The sequence below is a fragment of the Antedon bifida genome, chromosome 8 (genome assembly GCF_963402885.1).
Source record: "Antedon bifida chromosome 8, ecAntBifi1.1, whole genome shotgun sequence".
NCBI lineage: Eukaryota > Metazoa > Echinodermata > Crinoidea > Comatulida > Antedonidae > Antedon > Antedon bifida.
Genome location: NC_136233.1, coordinates 18,469,518 through 18,485,970, shown reverse-complemented (window position 1 = coordinate 18,485,970; position 16,453 = coordinate 18,469,518). Strand labels below are relative to the sequence as shown.

Here is a 16,453-nt window from a genome sequence, read left to right as displayed (position 1 = left end):
GTAGCTATTTTTAAAAAATGTGTTTTTTATCTGACACACCTTTTAGACTTGTAATAAAATTGTATTTAAAAAAAAACTTTTTTCGCAAGTATTCTCAAATGTACTTAGTATAAAGTACAAATTACGTCAGAGTAGGGCAAGAACATCTAATTACTCAACTCCCTGACGCAAAACTACAATTACAATCCTGTTGGTGCAGTACCCGCTGCTTACTTGGGCTCGAATCTAACCACTAGCCATCAGCGCAAGCTCGGTGGTCTAGAGGTATGAACGCCAGGCTAGTGATCTGGAGGTCGTGGGTTCGAGTCCCACCCAATAACTACTTGCGACCCTTATTTTTGTCCAAAAAAGGGGCATGAGAAGGTAAATAAATACTGAAATATACATCGAGCATGCGCAGTTCAATTATAAAGTAAACTGGATAGCTAGGCCGTGTTGTGCCTCCTCTTATTCTTTACTCCATGATGTGACCATCCAGTTTCCACTAATTGAAAAACTGTAAACACAATGTAAGTCAGTTTATTTTAATGCATTTGCTTATAGCACTACTACTACTACTGCTATTACTAACACGACCATTACTACTACTGCTACTACTAGTACGACGACTACGACTACTACTACAATAGTAGAGTAGACCTACGCTTTCTCGTCACAAAGCCTATCAAGAACGAATTGCAACGTACAGTATGGCCATAGTAAATACATTGAAGGTCGTAGTGAGAGGTTAAAAATAGCTAACTATTACTATAACATATGACGATCTGTGCTGGGGAATTGAGGGTGGGTGACCGTTGGTACGACGGACAAAGAAATAAAGACATTTAGTTACTAATATTCTGTAGCCATATATTTACGTTCAATCTAGGTGTGACAGCCTGGAATCTGGATGAGTTCCATAAAACGTTAGGCCGCAAAGGAAGCTATCTACAATCATGAAATATATTACTCATTCCCTTAATTTTAATATAACTGTAAATAGAAGTGGATGTCATTAGTATTTTTTGTTTAAATATTGTTTTCCGTATGCCTTGAACTTTTTAAATGTTTTTATTGATATTCTTTTTTATAACCAGCAACCAATTTTGTTTTTATACCATGTTTGTTAAAGCACAATAAAGATAACGTGAAGGTGTTCACTTACGAGAGGGTTATTACGAGAGTTGGTTGCTTACGAGAACTCTTATCTCTCTTATGAGAGGAGGTTTTCACTTACTAGAGGTGGTCGATTAGAATCTGGGTCCCTTACGAGAGGTGGTATAATCGTTTAAGAGAGATAGCCACTTACGAGATGTGGTCATGAGAAAGCGGTCCCTTAAGGAAGATGGTTATCGTTTAAGAGGATGGTTGCTTATGTATGTTATTAGGGAGGTAGTCGCTTATATGGATATATATATATATCTACTTTAGCTGTGAGGCAATTTTCATTACTACATTAATAGCCGTTACCACCTTTTCTTATATATATATTATATAATTGGGTAAGTGAATTGTCGCACTAAAGACCGGTGGGAATGTAGAAATTGCAGAGAGTTTGGAATAATAAGTCCAGAACTTGAATAGCTGCTTTGCAACACTAAAATAACAAGGTCTGCTTAGTATAAAGAAACTAAGATATTAAACATCTTTTGACCCAACACCTTTACACTATTTTCTTTCAGGTGTCGAAAATTATAATTATACAAATGAGATCGTCTTGGTGGGCATTGGATTTTGCTTATTGGTATAAAAAAGGTAGCATCAGTAACTATGCTAACATTAAAGATTGGATTATAATCAAATGATTGTAGACCTATTTTGTTTTCTCTCCTATTCTATAGGAAGTTCCATGGTCGGTGTTATCTCATCCTATGTTCATGGATCAAGGTGGTAAATGTATTGTGTAAGTAAAATTAAGCAAGTGTAGGCCTAAATGTGTGTATTTTGTTAGTGATTTATTTGTAAAGGGGTCGTGAAACAGTCTGGTTCTTTTTGGGCCAGTCTGGTGGTGATCCGAGGGCGCTGACATTTCGGTTAGCCCGTGGTCCGAGGGCGCTAGACATGAAACACATGGCATTTAACAATGAATACCAGTAACATTATAGGAATTTTAGGTCTACGAGAGTATGCTTTTTTTTTATTGAAAAAATTATTATTACAGTATTTATTAATGTTATAAGCCTATTATTGAATAACATTATGGATCCGAAGGTTCGTGTATTCACCGTAATTTATATGAATATAATATAGAGGCTTATATCCCATTTAATTATATAATGTGATAATATTATAACTACAGTATAAGCTGGCTAAGGGTAAACACATATTCTAGGGTACCCTTTTAAATACAAATCAGTATTATTTGGGCTTACAGTCATGTCAAGCCGAAATGTACCTCAAATAAATGTATTGACAATTAAAAACATCCAAAAACATTATGAAAACAAAACATTGATTGTTATCTTTGTATAACAAGGCCATATAGATGGCTGCAGTCGCGTGGTCAAGTTAGTGTTTACCAACCGACCGACATAAGTTAGCTGTAGAGTCGCGTTGCACGCTACTAAAAACGAACAATTAGAAGTTTGTGGGTTATTCTTATAATTTATTGCCGAAAAACCGTTTTCGTTGTCCAGGCCATTGCAATCCACATGCTACGTTTTATTCTATCCCTACTTGCCATGAGACACGCCCTATCTCGAGCGCGTCTCTAATTATTAACCTCGGACCACGGGCTGGCCCAAAAAGGATCACAGAGTGATGTTTTTCACGACCCCTGCTCGTAGATACAGTAACTATGTTTACATTTTTAACTATTGATATAGTGGCCGATAATACGATCCACTTCTGCCCCTTTGAAGACATTGTTTTAGACTGTGGTTATACCAGCACCATGAAACTATTATCAGTCATATGGCATGTAAATGATGAAGCTGTTTCATCATATACTGCAATTAGAACCAACATATTGGAGGACAATTATGACACAATGTTCGAAATACAGAACGAAACATTTTCATTGAAAGTGTATAACATATCGAAATCAGAGAAATACAAATGCACAGTGATTGATGAAGGAATTAACAAGGAGACGATCATGTGGACAACAAAACCATACGGTAAGTTGACACATAAACAAAGTTTACTGACGACACTTTAAAATGTGTAAAATCGCCTTTAAAAGTTGACCGACTGGAGCGTTTCGTTTTTGCAGATCAGCCACAGTTAACAGGTGATTGCAATAAGAATACTTGTCTTATCAATGAAATATCAGACGGTGACCCCCTTCAATTTACATGTAGTGCTAGTAACCTCACTCAAAAAGAACATGCCAGTATCTACTGGACATTGGCAGATGATCTTAAAAAGAATATTCAGAATGTCACAACATCTTATAACGCTGGTGTACTGACATCAGTCATCTACGCCACCAATGAAGAAAATGCTGAGCAAGTAGGCCTACATAGAAAGTTTATTGCTTCTTGCACACTCTTTGGTCCAGCCACGTGCGGCCGTAATGTTTCAGTGAAATATGAGGCTGTTGTTGTTGAGGGTAAGAATGAATGTACGAGATGTAGTGGTATTGATTATAATAACTTCGAAATAATGCAAATCCACAATTTTTAATTTTGTTTAATTTGCATGGTTTCGAAGTTATAGTCAATACCAATACAGCTCGAACTTTGTTTCTTTAATGTATCCTCTAGGACTAACCACACAGTCATGAACACAATATGCCTGAATTATCACTTTACTATTATAACCATCAACAGTTAGGCCTAAGTGATCCATACAGAATTAAATTAGTATAATAAAAATCAAGCATAAATCTCAAATGCTTATAATCAACATCATGTATCATAGGCCTATTTTAGTACTGTATTACGTTTTAACTACCGTGATCTATCTCATCTGAATACGTTATTAGATAGTTCAATGGTAATCGTATTTTGTATATTTTTATTTTGTTTTGTTTTTAGGCTATAACAAAGATGAAAATCGTCTAAAATACACGCTGATTGTCATTGGCTGTATGGTTTTTATGGTAATATTGTTCTCAGTTCTAGTCAGATGCTTTATTAAAAGGAAAAAAAATCGTTAGAGTGAACCAACCGTTTTCCTATAGTTTGATACCGGTATTGCTTTGGGTATTCACACTAGGACGATAACGATCGACGATAAATATGTATATAAAAACAAAAGAATATAAAAAGTTCATCCTAGTGAGAGAACCAACCGCTTTCCTAGTTTGATATTGCTTTAGACCTATTCATAGGACGATAGCGAACGACGAATCGAATATGTATTAAGAAATGAATATGTTATGAAATAAATATGCTCAAAAAATAAACAAAGAATTAACACGCTAAGATTATGATAATGTTAAAAAATGAACATGTTAAGAAATGAATATGTTAAGATATTAATGTGTTAAGAAATGAACATGTTAAGAAATGAATATGATAAAATATGATTATGACAAGAAATGAATATGTTAAAATATGAATGTGTTAAAAAAATGAATACGGGATAAGAAATAAATATGCTAAGAAATTAGAATACCAAAAATGAATACGCTAAAATATGATTAATTTAAGAAATGAATATGCAACAATATTATTAAGTTAAAATGGACCTGAAATGGATTTTCGATTTTTTTCATTTTAGAATGATGTTTTGGGGGCTATTAGGTGTTGCTAGAATGTATATTGTTACAAAATATAAATTCGCCCTATTGGGGAAAGCCCCATTTGAAAATCAAAAAAATTCGCGGGTGACGTCACTTTGCGAATATATTCCTATCCCTCCAATGGACAATTTGCAGTTTTTTGGCTATAACTCTTGAAATCTATGGAGTATTTTCTAAAAAATGCTTGTGCTTTTGCAGAAACGTATTTAGAATTTTTTTAGATAAAATTATTACCGTATAAACGGTTATTCATCGAGTAAATGACGATTTAAAATCTCCAAATCAACAGTTTTTTTCTGGCAATCCGGACGTTAGCCTGGCAACGTTGTCCGGGATACAGCGCCGTGTGCAATGATGCGTATCCATATTTTTCCGTTCGTGTATTGTGTATATCGTTCGTAATTTATACTGCTAAAATGTGTTAGTTTCTTTAGTTTTTAGTTTAGCAGAATTAAATTAGTAATATGAGATGATAATTTATTTGTCACGAATCAGGGAGTTCGAAAACGAATTTGATTCATATTTTACTTTGGCTTGACAATGAGCAGCAAGTTGTTGGTATCGCTTTGGATGCACATGAAACAGAGCCTCGCATATGGGTGGGTGGTGGATCGACTCCGCGCGCTGGGGCCTAGGTCTAGTAAAGGTTTGGGAGGTAGGCCTAGGCCTTCTAAATTCGGGTTTTAGAACAAACAAAGTACATTTTAGGGCACTATATTTCAACATTATATATTGAATACATTAGTATTAGTGTGAACGCTTCGCGTATCTTTCCAGGCCGTCGATCATTCACGGACTATCGGGCGGCATATAGTCCAAGAGCATTAGAGTTTGACCCGGACATTTCTGGTAACAAGCTAATTTTTTCAGGAAAGGTCCAGAACTATGATTGGAACATCATACTAAAAGTCCTGAAAAATCCTCCTTGTGCTCTCCGAGAAATCCAAGATGGCGTCCAAAATGGCTGCCATTTTAATTAGTCTATAACTTTGTAACCGCTTGTCGTAGAGTATTGATTTTGGTGTCAAATAGTTCAAGATATATACATTCCTATTTGCTCTAACAGAAAATTTTGTCAAAAAATGGTCGCTACTGCAGTTTCTGGCAGTTTGACCTTTGACCTGTTCTTATCATATCTCGGTAATGGCTTATCATAGAGAATTGGGATTAGGCCCAAATTGTTCAGAACATGCATATTTTTATTTGGTGTAATGAAATATTTTATCCCAAAATGACCGGAAGTGAGGTTATTGACCTCTTATTGACCTATTCATATATCTTTTACCATATCTCAAGAAATATTTATCGTATAGCGTTACTTTTGGTGTCAAATTGTTTGGAACATATACATTTCTATTTAGTCTAATACAACAGTTTTCCCTAAAATGCTCGGAAGTAAGTTAAATTATTGAAAATTAAACAAATCAAAGAGCTGCATATACTGTATAGAGTATTATGAATACTGTAGATAAAATAAAAGTTTCAACTTTCAAAAAAATGCCTTAAAACATCATTTGGGCATAGCACATCATCAGGTAAAGTGAATTGTTACAAAAAGAAAATATCAAGTCATAACTAATCAAAGTTGGTTAAGTAAACAAAAAAATGGCGTTACATTTTATTGGGTAGTTGAAGAGTGTTTTGTTTCAACAATAACCTTGAGGGTAAATTTTACTTCGATAGAACAAAGAATATCGGTAACACTTGTTACAAAAAATGGACATGACCAAAAAACAGGGAAACGTAAATTCTCATACTAGTTATGGTTGAAATGTTATTGCTACAAAATGCCACCCATATGTAGATGTCATGAATACATTTTAAATGCTTTATTCGTCTTTAACTCGCGTTACATACGCGAATTAGTGCTTTGTTGAAATCACGTCGTTATTTTTATTATTTTATTATAGAAATTAAGATAATTATTTTTGTTCATTAGAAGTATAACTTTTATGTAATTTAGGAAATGTATAGACTTTATGATACTGTGAAAATGAAATGTTCAGGTCATATACATTTCGCATGAAAATGGCAAACACTACACTATGTACATGGCATGTATTATACTTAGGATTGTCAAAAACAAATGTAATAGACCATTTTATTTGTAAAAATAATGCATTTTGAAGCATGAAACCAGGTCATTCCTTGTTTTAAAAGAGAATGCACTCTTGAATGTTCTCTAACTGGCAAGCCTAGACTTTAACTTGTTAACTGTTTAAAGATGAAAACAAATTAACGTCATAACTGTTTTGGGAAAACGTGCAACAACACCCATACAGATCAACATAATGATAATGATGTGAAAAAAGCAACAAACACCAAAATGTTGAAGATGCAACATCAGACGATGAATGACTGTAACAGAATGCTGCTGTAACAGAATGCTGCTGATTTAAAGACCCTTATTTTGCATATTTTAAATATATAATAAATCCTATATATGGCATATGGCGATAATTTGTTCATCTTTGAACAGTTAAATATGTAACTGGGGGACTAGCTCAAATGGTAGAGCACTCACTTAATATGTGAGAGGTACCGGGATCATTGCCCGTGTCTTTCAATCTATTTTTCATGGACTTCCACAAGTACCAAATAAAATCTGAAAAAAAGTCTATGCATGCCAGGTAAAGGGTGTTTGATGCGAAATACCTAGGGTACATTCTCTTTTTATCATAAATAAACCATATAACGAATATTTAAAACAAGGAATGTTTCAAAATGCGTTATTTTTAATAAGTCAACAAGGCCATATACATGGCTGCATGCGCGTGCACAAATTTGAGTAATTGTTTACTGACTGACCGAAATTGCTGAACATTTTTTTAAAACATTTATATTTGCCTCCAAGTATTAATATTCAGTGTCAAAATAACGAAAAAATATCAATATGAGTTAGTGATTACCGGCTGACCAACCGACCGAAATTGCTGAAAATGTTAAACAATTTTGAAAAATGTTTAAAAACATTTATATTTGCCTCCAAGTATTAATATCCAGTGTCAAAATAATGAAAAAATATGAATATGGGTTAGGGTTTACCAACCGACATCGTGAGCTATAGAGTCGCGTTTAAAAATCTAATCCCAAAATTGCAGATAAAGGGTCTTTGACATTTGTTTTTGACAATCCGAATATGTGCCATATATGTTTACTTAACTAACTTTGATTAGCCACTGACAGTTGTTCTTTGTAATTTATTGATTTTCTATTTTCTTTTTGTAACAATTCACTTTACCTGATGATGTGCTATGCCCAAAACATGTTTTAAGGTTAAAATTTTGTTTTATATGCAGCTCTTTTTTTAAATTTGCAATAAATTAACTTACTTCCGAGCATTTTAGGGGAAATTGGTGTATTAGACTAAATAGAAATGTATATGTTCCAAACAATTTGACACCAAAAGTTACGCCCTACGACAAATATTTCTTGAGATACGGTAAAAGATATTTGAATAGGTCAATAAGAGGTCAATAACCTCACTTCCGGTCATTTTGGGATAAAATATTTTATTACACCAAATATAAATATGCATGTTCTGAACAATTTGGGCCTAATCTCAATTTTCTATGACAAGCCATTACCGAGATATGATAAGACCAGGTCAAAGGTCAAACTACAAGAAACTGTAGTAGCGGCCATTTTTTAACAAAATTTTCTGTTAGAGCAAATAGGAATGTATATCCTGTGAACTATTTGCCACCAAAACCAATACTCTATGACAAGCGGTTACAAAGTTATAGACTAATTAAAATGGCAGCCATATTGGACGCCATCTTGGATTTCTCGGAGAGCACAAGGAGGATTTTTCAGGACTTTTAGTATGATGTTCCAATCATAGTTCTGGACCTTTCCTGAAAAAATTAGCTTGTTACCAGAAATGTCCGGGTCTGCCTATACTTATGAACTAATGCTCTTGGACTACCGTCGTGTGTATATGTGACGTCGTGAATATAGATGCTCCCGACGGCCGTTGAAATAGAATATTGCAATGGCGTGAGTAATTTTCGCTAATTTACCAAGGTATCTTAAAATTTCGTTTTTTCTCAAAATACTATACATTTTGTTTTTATTTGTATGGACTTGTGTTAATTTGATACATTTAAATAACATGTGTGAATTTCTTGAAAATCGAAAGTCCATTTCAGGTCCATTTTAAGAAATGAATTTGCTAAAATTATGACCTATGATAAGAAATGAATATGTTAGTGAATATGTTAAGATATCAAGATCATGAAATGTTATTATGAAATTAATATATTTTAGTAATAAAAGAATTTTTTTTTATAGAAATTGGTATACGGATATACTAAATGTAATATCCTATTTTAATTTTCAAGATAGATAACATATTTTGAATGCATGTAAACATATTTTATACGCTACAGTATATGTGCTAAGTTGCAATCCTTTAATTGATTAAAATGCTGCATGCCACAATCCACTTTTAATTTATGTATGCTGTCCTAAAGTATTAGTAAAACTACACCATGGCATTTTCAGTCTTTTTTCCTTTTGTTACTTGTGAAAATATGATGATACTGTTTGGGGTTTATTTAAATACGACTAATATGGATTTTGTTTCTAGATGTTGTAGTTTTTTAGGTTTACAGATTAGTTTTGCCAATGCCCTTTTTTCAGGAGCGCTTTGAGTTTATATTTCAGTTATCAGCGAAGTTAATTTTCGCCTATAACATAATATCATAAGTTTGCGAATTACAAACACGATGAAGTAAACATGTGTGTATGCATATAATATTACCGATTGATTGATTGTTAACTTTATTGTACAAATATGCATGAAGACTGGACCCTGTTTAGATTATCATTACATTACATACGCCGAATTTTAGACAATAATAATTAGGATTTGGAATGTACAGGTAGTTGAAATAGTTTATTCGCTTAAGTCGTGTATACACGTAAACCCTAGTAACAAATGATTGATTTGAGACGGTCGTTCGGGGATATTTCCTTCTGCACGTTCCATAATCTTAGATTGAATAAGATTTAATAATAACGATAATTGACAAGCTTCGATATTTTTTGTTGAAAACTAACAGCTTTAAAAAGTTCTTTAACTGTGAAACTTCTCAACATAAGAAATACATAGACTTATTATTTTTGTAGTTTTAACTTATTACCATTTATTTGATCACTTTATTGTACAAATACATGCGTGCATGATATTTCAAAAGTATCTAGGAAATGGCAGAAGCTAATCTAAACCTAGAATAGATTATTCTAAAGTAAATAATATGCTTTAGCAAAAAACTATAAAAAAAATAAAAATGAATAAAAAATATGGCATTAATGATACAGATACTCTGATAACAGTAGTTCTTTGAGTTCATTAGAAAATATATTCCTTGAGATAATATGATGAAGCTTATTTCAAATAATGGCGTCTGAAAATGCAATACTCAAATGAGTAGTTGAAATCATGATTAATTTTTGTGTTATATTTATGTTCAATAATATCAAAATAATCATTTACCGTAAATCATGTGGATTTATGAATCATAAATAAACTTACAGACAAATAATTTAATATTGTAAGAGAAAAAACAAATAAAGGTAAAGAATGACACTTGAAAAGGTAATGTACTGTGAAAAATATTTGTATATTCTATATATATTTTACATCTTTTATTGGCCACATAAACAATATTTAAAATTTAAATTAGCACATTTTTAATGATTTAAAAAAATCCACCAAAACTCGCGAAAATTCAAATAGGTTTAGTCTGTTACATTGTAGCTAATTGTGGGGTTGATTCTTTATTAAATAACATTGTAAATATGTTTTTGTATACACAATTGCCAAGATAAGATATGTATGTTGGAATGCTAGCGAGTTGGGATCTACCATTTATCACTCGGATAGTGGGCAAGCTTGGACCTAAGCCCTGAGTGAATGGTGATTATCACGAAGTCTATTTTTATAAATTTGGTTTGATATATCAATATTATTTTGTACTTTCACAGTCTTACACTCCTAATGAATGCATTTCTGGCATTTTTTACTCAAATGTACTGAGCATGCGGCGAAATTACTAAAAAGACTACGCAAAGACTAATTATCAACATCGTCATAAAATAGTTACAGTACTTAGTTACAGTACCTACGTCATCTGGTTTATATACAGAATATAAACATTCATCATCAATCAAAAGTACTTGTATACCTTTAATGATTTTGAAAAGAACTTCGTAATGTCGATGCTCACAAAATATCGTATTTCTTAGTTTTATTTCTGGAGTTTCGTACACATTGTTTGAGATTTTTTCTCTCTATTATTATAATTATTATTATTTTAATTTAATTTAATTTCAATTTAATACTGTGAGTGTATTTACAGGGACTGATTATTATGTTCCACATAAAGAGACGGAATATCATTTTTATTGTGTGTAGTGATGTAGCGAATAGAACCCGTCACAGTACTGACATCAAACAAACTGATCATTACCTGATCTCAAAATCTATTTCACAAAAATAAAAATTATAATCTTAAAAAAAGAGAAAAAACAAATTGAACCTACGGCAAAACGTTAAACGCACAGCCATGTATATTTATATTCAGCTATTTTACCGACTAAGCAGGATTTTAAGTAGTGGAATATCTGATTTTATACACATTGCGCACGCGCAAATTCTTGAATAAATTACACACATTCCTATTTATATCTCATGTGTATTTTACCGTAAGACGCTTGGAATATTCAGACTAAAAGCACTTAACTTTAGTACAAGATATTTGTGCGTCAGTTTATTTATAATGCGGTTCACTACAACTAGGCGGACAGCATAATTTGACGGTAATCTCTTTATTTTCTATAAGCCTCTCTGAGTACGATAGATGATGCACCTAGCCTGGCAAGGCACATTGCCGGTTCCTTACCGTGTGTAGCGTGTGTGGGCTTACATTGTTAAAATAATGTTTATAAAGGGGGTACGTTCAAACGTATAAGTCGAGGCAACGACGTAACACAAGCATTTGTCGTCGCCTCGGCTTTATTTAATTCAATTTAAAAACTCATAGTGGATAATTTATTTTACTACTACTATTGGTATTATTATTTATAATGTGAGTCTGTTGATCTGACCAGGGAATATAGTAATTTCACTTTTCCCTAATCTGAGACACCCATCGAACAATCACAGTCATTATGAGATTAGGTCTTATCATTGTTTGTGGTTGTTTTCAAAACTATAATTCCGTAAATCTTCTAATAGTAACCCACACTCTAATAGTAACCCCGCTTATAAGTCAATCTATGATAATAACCCACCATAAAAAACAATCAAAGAATAATAACCCAGGGTTACAATTAGAAGATTCACGGTATACCATATCACATCAATTTCAATTTTGTTTGCAATGATTCGGGGAAAATGTCTGTATTTCTACACAGTAGTATCTTCTATTATGGTACGGTACGTGTTTTAACTACCGTATCATCAATGTTTACATAATGTGATGACGTTAAGTTCTCATAATCTGCCATCTGATGGGGAGGAGGAATGGTTGTTTCATTTTCCTGAAATGGCGGCCTAGTGGAGACATCACAAAGATCTTGATAGGTGGTGTCTTCTTTTTGATTTGGTAAATAATGCATGTACACCTAAATAAAACAACATAAATTATTAGATGACATTTGAAAATGTATTGTAGGCACCGTCGAGCTATCATCACTAACGACATGCAAGAGGAGAAATAAAATACAGTTCGTTTAGTGAAATCTGCAATCAATTCTATTTAATATTCTTTGCGAAAACGATATATTAAAGAGAAAATATAAATTATGTCTGACTTACGGATGATTGAGCTGTAGCTTTGGCTCGTCTTCTTGTTTTCTTCACACACTTCTGTAAAGTGATAAATTAGATAGATAAGATAAGATAAAAATAGATTATTATTTACTGTCTTGGTAAAATCCTCCGTGATTGTAGGGAATACTGAAGCATATTTGCATTAATATATATATATAGCTACATTCGGCACCAATATTAGTGAAATTGTAAATAAGCATGATCAATTATTTTTAGATATACACTGACGGGTCTCACCATTATTTTGACAATACACACAGATGTGAGCAATCCAACCACGAATGCTATTGCTGAACTCAAAGCTATTATTGAAATCTGAACATTGCTGGCTATGGACAAAAAAATAGTAAGACTCCTGTTTTGTTAACAACTTCACAATGTCTTTAATCGTGGTTCGCTTTGTCATGAACGATAACTATTAGGTATGATTTGTAATCAATCATATTTTCATTATAATGAAAGTTGGTTTCATATAAATAAACAAATATATATAGGGTGCCCGACAAAATAAAGGATGCCTATCATCTTCACACTAAACAGTTCGGTAAAGAGGTAATATGGGATTAGTTTATTGTTTTTACTAAGGATTAATTATATTGATCCTTGTCGTCAATTCAATTAGAAATGTGGGTTTTAATGACATCGACTAACATAGTGTACGATTACCCTACTTACCATGATCATCACCATCATGAATTATTCCATTTTCGGTAACTTCATTTGTCACCGCGGCCGATGTAGCCCCGACTTTAGTTGTTACATCATTACATATCGAAATGAAACTGTCTTCATACCCTTATGTCGAATAACATTTTAGAGTAATTATATGTTTTCAATTTATTAAATATAAAAGGTTAGAACAGTCGCATACAAAATTATGCTGTCATTTGTTTTGAGTATGGTTAACTAACTTTTTTTTATACTCATTAGTTTTTAAAAATAAAGGATAAAACATGAATAAAAAGCAAGAAACAGATTATTCAATTTTAGGATAACTTTTCGAATGTCGAAATGGCTAAATATTCAGGAATACACTACGATACCCAAATTAAAACATTAAATAAGACATAATAAACATTATTTTCACCAGAATTGTTTCTTTAAATAATAATGCATGGAGTATACACCAAAATATGTGTATAAAGAAATTAGCATTACCTCGTTTTGAGTACCGAGACAATTACAGAAAAATATCAGAAAAGATATGTTAACATTATATTATATTATACTTACTGGACACGTGTATATAGGTTATAACAGTCGCAGAGGCTCTCTCTTTCTCAGGATCCACAGTACAGACATAATGACCAGCTTCTTTGCAAGTTATATTAGTGTACTTCAGGATTCTGTCACTAACTGTCTCACCAGATTCTACATGTCTCCAAGTGTAAGTGGCAGCATACGGGTAGTTGGAAGTGCAGTTTAAGATTACGTCGTCTCCTTCAGATACATAGTATCCTACTTCAAGACTTGCTTTGTGATGGAACTCGATTGTTACTAAAGTTAACAAGAAATGAAATGTTGATTTGCTGAACACATATTCACCATTACTAAGTGTCATTTTTAGCGCTCAGTGTAATCTAAGGTTATCATTGCACTTACCCTCTAATTGAATGTGTCTGCTTTCAACTACCCTTCCTTCTATGTGAAAAGAATTTTAGACAAAAAAAAAAACGTTAGTTACATCCAACTAAGGTGCTATCTCATACTTCACCGTCACTAAATTGAAAATACTTAAAATTTGAATTATATTATTATTCAGAATGTGCAGCTGTCAAAATATAAGCAGGTGTATTTTTAAAGTATAGGCTAAAGTAGAATTATATTTGTTTAGTTTACCATTTATTTGGGACTGATTTACTATACAAAAGACACTTAAATCGTCATGTTCCCAATTTGGTATGATGTCAGCAGAAGCGAAAACATCAAACAACTCTGGTTCCTCCTGATTTTTGATTTGAAACGTTTTTCCACTTATCAGTTCCTTTCCCAAGAATATCTGAATTTCTCCGGGTGGTATCATCCCGTAACTGTAACAGCTTATGTTTGTTGGGTTTGAAACAGTCACATCAACTTTTCTTGAATTTTCATCTGTTGCGTTCATTTCTAATTTAGCCTTCACCGAAGCCACTTAAATCAAAGACCAATGCATTTATAAAGACTGTATGTTATATTTGCTTGCAACAGTTCTTAACAAATCGTATAGTATGCCTAGTATAATGTTAGAGTTAAATTCATATACAGTACCGGTACTGGCTATTTTTACAAACCAAAAGGTTAGTTTAATTATTGTGTTCTTTTTCAGGCCTAACAATTTGTTACGTTACTAACCGTATACTTGTAGTGTAAATTTATAGATTTGTGTGTCAGTATGTTTCACTAGTAGACATGAATATGATCCTGATGAGTTTAGGTCTGCAACAGACAATCGGAAGCTGTTGTTAACATGTTGAAGGTCTTTAAGTGCAGTGCCGTTTTTGCTGCAATATGGTGTACACACACATACAGACGATAGAAAAGTAAACGTGTAAGTACTGTCTCTTTCAACATAATGATGTGATTCAACAGATGAATCCAGCAGAATAGGATCAGTTTGAATGTGTGTCGCACCGAATGTAAATTCTAAAGAAAAAAATTCCAAACATGAATAAATGAAATAACTTTACCGTTCTCTTTCTATCTTTAATGTTTATCTGTTGTACGTTTTATAACTATGGCCGGGTTCAGGAAATCATACTACTGGAATTCACCTGATCACCTACATACATTAGGTATACACACATAATTTCACATGAGTTAGATTTTACAAATGCGAATGAGAAAATAAGATGCATTAACGATGTTCATCATTGTGAACTGGGAGTGAGAATTAATGTTCTGTTTTATAAGTTTATATAAAATTCGACATTATCCCCTGTATTATAAATAGGCACCAAATTATTATTTATTTTAGTGTTGGTGTTTTTAGACGTCGTGTCTTGAGTTTATACCGATTCAAATATGCAACTTCATGTTGCCTTGGTGCGACGGGTGCGTAAGCACCTCCCCCCCTCCAAATTGCAAAAATGTCCACACTTTATAGTGTCTTTAAATGTAAACCATCGATATATAATTATATAGAATGTCATTACAGAATAAATTATTTTAGTTCATTTTGTTTATTATTGTTTACCATGTTTACGCCTTAACATTTTTAAACTAGAAGAAATTTTCCGGTAAACCGATATAACCAAATTGTTTTAAAAGCCAGCTTCCAGGGGACCGGGCCCTTGGCGCCCCACTAGCCCCAAGCCCAAAATGGCTTGCTTCGCTCACAAATTTATGAAATTGTTCCCAATTAAATAACTTCCCAAATCCGAATTATGCGGCCTTGTTCAGAGATTCGTGTTGCCGTTAAAAAATACTTACCTAATAGAAATACGACCCCAAAAAACATCGTCGTCTCATGAGAATAAACATAATAATGAATATCAAAAAAGAACTATTCGCTCAGACAAATGCCAACGCTTTCGGAAAGGTTTCATACAGTATTATTGGTTTCACTTTCATTTTATTTCATGATTTATTATTCATTAGGCCTATTGTTTTTTTGTTATTTATTCTAAATAATGACTTTATTTATTTAAGAATGTCGTATGGTGTTAGGTGACCTACCTACTGAGCAGAATGTTCAGAAACATCCACAAACAAAAACATACGCTGACCGCCGGTAAATTGGTATTGTTGACTTTGTTGACTTTGACAGACACAACCAACACTAAGAGAAGAGGAAACCCTTATGAATTTTAACTCAATGCCTCTTTAACATCACTACAGGCAAGGTAGGCCTAAGTATCACTAAACTATTTGTCTCAAGGTGTAGCTGTAATATAGTGTTGTCCAGAGGTAGTCCCATTTTAATGTAATTTGCTATTGAAAAGGTAAAATAAAGGAAATGAAATAAA

At 32.9% G+C, this 16,453-nt stretch overlaps 2 protein-coding genes and 1 long non-coding RNA gene across 3 annotated transcripts in view; 2 read left to right on the top strand and 1 right to left on the bottom strand.

Moving 5' to 3' along the window:
* Window positions 1–16,453, bottom strand: part of LOC144850323 (uncharacterized) — a 46,664-nt gene that overhangs the window by 9,287 nt on the left and 20,924 nt on the right. The window lies entirely within an intron of this gene.
* LOC144850327 (uncharacterized) overlaps window positions 1–16,453 on the top strand; it is a 150,108-nt gene that overhangs the window by 114,915 nt on the left and 18,740 nt on the right. The window lies entirely within an intron of this gene.
* LOC144850325 (uncharacterized) lies at window positions 465–8,949 on the top strand. The gene is made up of 5 exons (XM_078707587.1): window positions 465–509; window positions 1,821–1,882; window positions 2,805–3,098; window positions 3,194–3,532; window positions 3,960–8,949. Coding segments are annotated over exons 1-5 (819 nt in total). The 5' UTR covers window positions 465–507; the 3' UTR covers window positions 4,082–8,949.